Source organism: Pempheris klunzingeri, chromosome 13 (genome assembly GCF_042242105.1).
Source record: "Pempheris klunzingeri isolate RE-2024b chromosome 13, fPemKlu1.hap1, whole genome shotgun sequence".
Classification (NCBI taxonomy): domain Eukaryota; kingdom Metazoa; phylum Chordata; class Actinopteri; order Acropomatiformes; family Pempheridae; genus Pempheris; species Pempheris klunzingeri.
The window spans coordinates 11,076,956-11,080,187 of record NC_092024.1 but is presented as its reverse complement, the minus strand read 5'-3'; the positions used below and the strand labels follow the sequence as shown (position 1 = coordinate 11,080,187).

Below are 3,232 nucleotides of genomic sequence, written 5' to 3'. Positions count from 1 at the left end.
TTAGAGGGACTGTAATTTTTATTTCAAGGCAGTTCCAAACATATGCTTGTGTTTTCTGCTTGAGCGGAGCTTCAGGAAATGTATCCTGAGTCTATCTTGATGGCATTTCACATATCCAGTGTAACACCTTCCAGTGGCACCTTCCATCAAATCGGGTCTTCCAGGGCGTAGAAGATGAGGCGACTGCAACCCCACAATTTTCTCCTTCTGGTCCGTTGTTGTTTGGTTCTCCATTCATCCAGTATCTTAGAAAAATCAAAATCATTCACAAAATACAGCTACTCCATTTTGAAAAGGAATGATAACATCATGGTTATATTCATCAAATAAAGGTGGCAAAATCAAGTAAAATTAAGCAATAGTATTTCCATATTAATACACATTTAAAAATTAAATTCTGCAACTCTTACCTGTTTTCCACCTCAGTGACGTTATTAATCCAAACCCATTTCCCCTCTGTCTCTAAGTCCGTGATACCAATCCAGAATCCGTTATCCCACCAGTTTGAGCTTGTTTTCTTATTTTCAATGGCATCACTCACAAATGTCTGTGTAAGTGAAAAAAGGAATTGACATGTTCATAGGGCCCAAATGTAACAAATATACTTATATATAATATTGATCTCAGCGTCATTTGTAGCCATGCTAGGGCGTGTGCCTCTCAGTTTTTCAGTCAGTCACTCCAACCCACCTGCTCCTCCTGCCTGTCGATCACAGTCAGGTCGGCACCACGACTAATACAGTCTGCTCTGCTTTCTGCCCAGTTCTTTTTGACAGTAGTGGACTCAGTGTAAGAGAAGAAATAGCAGGATGAGTTGAAAAGAATCCACCTGGGGAGGCATTTGCCACAGGTTCCCTCTGGAAGAAATAAAAGATCTCTTGTCACTTGAGGTGTTTTTCAGTATTCTAAATTAACACATGAATTAAAACCTGCATTTATAAACTTTGACACTTAAAGCTCTGTCTCACCCAAAGCTGATATATTGGACTGTAGAGTTGACTTCTCTGCTTGCAGTGCCTCAATCTGTTTCTGATAGTTCTCATTGATGGTCTTCTGCTGCTCAATTTGCACCTTTAGCTGTGCATGATTTTTGATGGCGCTGTCTAACGTGTTCTTGGCCTCCTCTTTGGCTTTGATCACATCACTGTGGTTGCTACGGAGAAAGTTCAGCTCGTTGATGAGCTGTGCTGCAGCCGAGTGGGAAACCTGGATGGAACCCTCTTTGACTTTGGCACCTGAAGACGTGAAGACACATTGTCACAAATAGAGCGAGATCTGTGTCAAAGTCAAAGACATATTTTTACCGCACTGGACAATGACGTTGTATAGTGTAATTCATAACTTCTTTTCCATAACATGCATTTTAAAAAGTAAAGTGTTTTTGCACTGTTTCGTTTGTGCAAAGATAGATGTGCTAACATATGTGAACATTTAAAACATTTCGATTTCAGTTGCAATACTAGAGAGGGAAAAAAAAGAGATACAACTTGTAAATCTTGTAAATCTTTAAAAACCATGAAAATAATCAGGAATGTGCACTTACATATGAACATTTTAACAAATGTTACCATATAATTATCTTGTTCTGAATTGAATGTACCTTAAAACATTTGCTGTTGAAATAGCATGTTGAAATGTATATAAGATCTTGCAGACTTCATGAAAAGGTGTCTATTCAGCTATCTGGTGTGTTGAGCTTCCAAGATGGAAATTGATTTTTTTTAAATCAACTGTCATACTCACAATTTATCCCAATAACAACAGCAACTATCAGCAGAACAACGTTCAACAGACCCAGACACAGTAAAACCAGTCGGTTGGATCCATATCCACCTGTGAATATTGGAATTTGTAAAAATTACATAGAGCTAAAAAGTATGACAGGTGATGATCATGATGAATATGAGTGTAAAGCCGGAGTCATAGAGGCTTGATTATAATGCCTGGCCTGTAACAATGCTCTTCATTCAATAACATCTGAATAATGACAGCATTAGATTACTCAAAATCTCAAAAGGATAGTGACAAAAGAAAGCAGTGATTGAAAAGTGCAGAGGGCATATAAAATGTGTCAAACACTGTAGACTGGACAGACAGACTGAAGATCTTAAAGTCTCACCTCGTTCAAAAAGTTCAGAGCGAGTGCGAAATTGTCCCTCGGTGCTGAAGAAAAGTTTAGAAAACTCTGGCATGAAAGAGACTCTCTGCCCATCATCTGTTCTGCTTTGTGGATTCTCCATTGCAGAGCTGCACCTCTGCTCAGTGATCTGTTTGGCCGCTCCTTTAGTATCGAATATGAATCAGGGCAGGGTTTCCAGGTCTGTGTGACACAACCAGCCCCAAACAAGCTCAACAGCCAAATCTCCTACTTCAAAATTTGCCCCCTGCCCAACCATAGACACTGCTTTGAAAGTACAATCGCATTGCTATAATTGCCAAATGTATTGTAATATCTACAGAGTAACACTATAAATGTTCAGTGAGCCAGCATTAAAGGTCCAGTATGTAACTTTTATAAAAAATAGCTCTGTGTTGTATTTGCTGAAACTGTCACTGTATGCTGACAGTAGTACAACGCCTGAATGAAAACAATCAGTCAGAGCAGGAAGTGTCAGTCACTGCCTGTGCACATGCTGCACAGCTCCCCTCGTGATCTCTCTTGGTCGAGCTCAGTATCTTCAGCGGCGGCTTTGGGAGTTGCTCTGCAAACACTGTGGCTGAGAGACAACCACCAGCAATGACACAAACATGTTATTTCTAGTTCTGTGGAGTATAGTTTGTGTTTTGTTTTTACTTTGGGAACACACAAGAGGCAGAAGCGCCACAAGTCTTGGGCGAGCAGCAGCCTGGCTGTACACACCAGTAGTGCATTTCTCAGCTTGTTTGTTAGCTCATAGATCTGATTTCTATCAATGACATCATGAATTTATGACTTCGTAACATTCTGTCTGTGTCTGCTTGTGCGTGTGTGTTGTCTCTCTTGCTCTCTGTTTAGTCATGTGTTGCAGTGGTTTGTGAGGTTGTTTATGCAGATTCAACATGAAAGCAGGCCACGAGAGGCTATGTTGATTATTACCAGAGGTTTATCCCCCTGCTAACCATGTTTATGTGGATAATGCTAGCTAACATTAGAGTCTCGAATCACAGTAAACCATCTCAAAAGACTTTACAGATCCACATGATTGCAAGGAAAACAGCATGATAATTCTCATAATATACAGTATAATGGCAC

The 3,232-nt window shown here is 40.0% G+C and overlaps 1 protein-coding gene across 1 annotated transcript; it reads right to left on the bottom strand.

The window, feature by feature from the left end:
- On the bottom strand, window positions 1–2,305 carry LOC139212180 (CD209 antigen-like protein 2). The gene is made up of 6 exons (XM_070842659.1): window positions 2,120–2,305; window positions 1,744–1,833; window positions 969–1,235; window positions 691–857; window positions 411–547; window positions 1–245 (listed from the first exon to the last, which is right to left on the bottom strand). Exons 1-6 carry the CDS (start codon window positions 2,238–2,240, stop codon window positions 92–94), a joined length of 936 nt encoding a protein of 311 aa, XP_070698760.1. The 5' UTR covers window positions 2,241–2,305; the 3' UTR covers window positions 1–91.
- Between the last annotated feature and the right edge of the window lie 927 nt (window positions 2,306–3,232).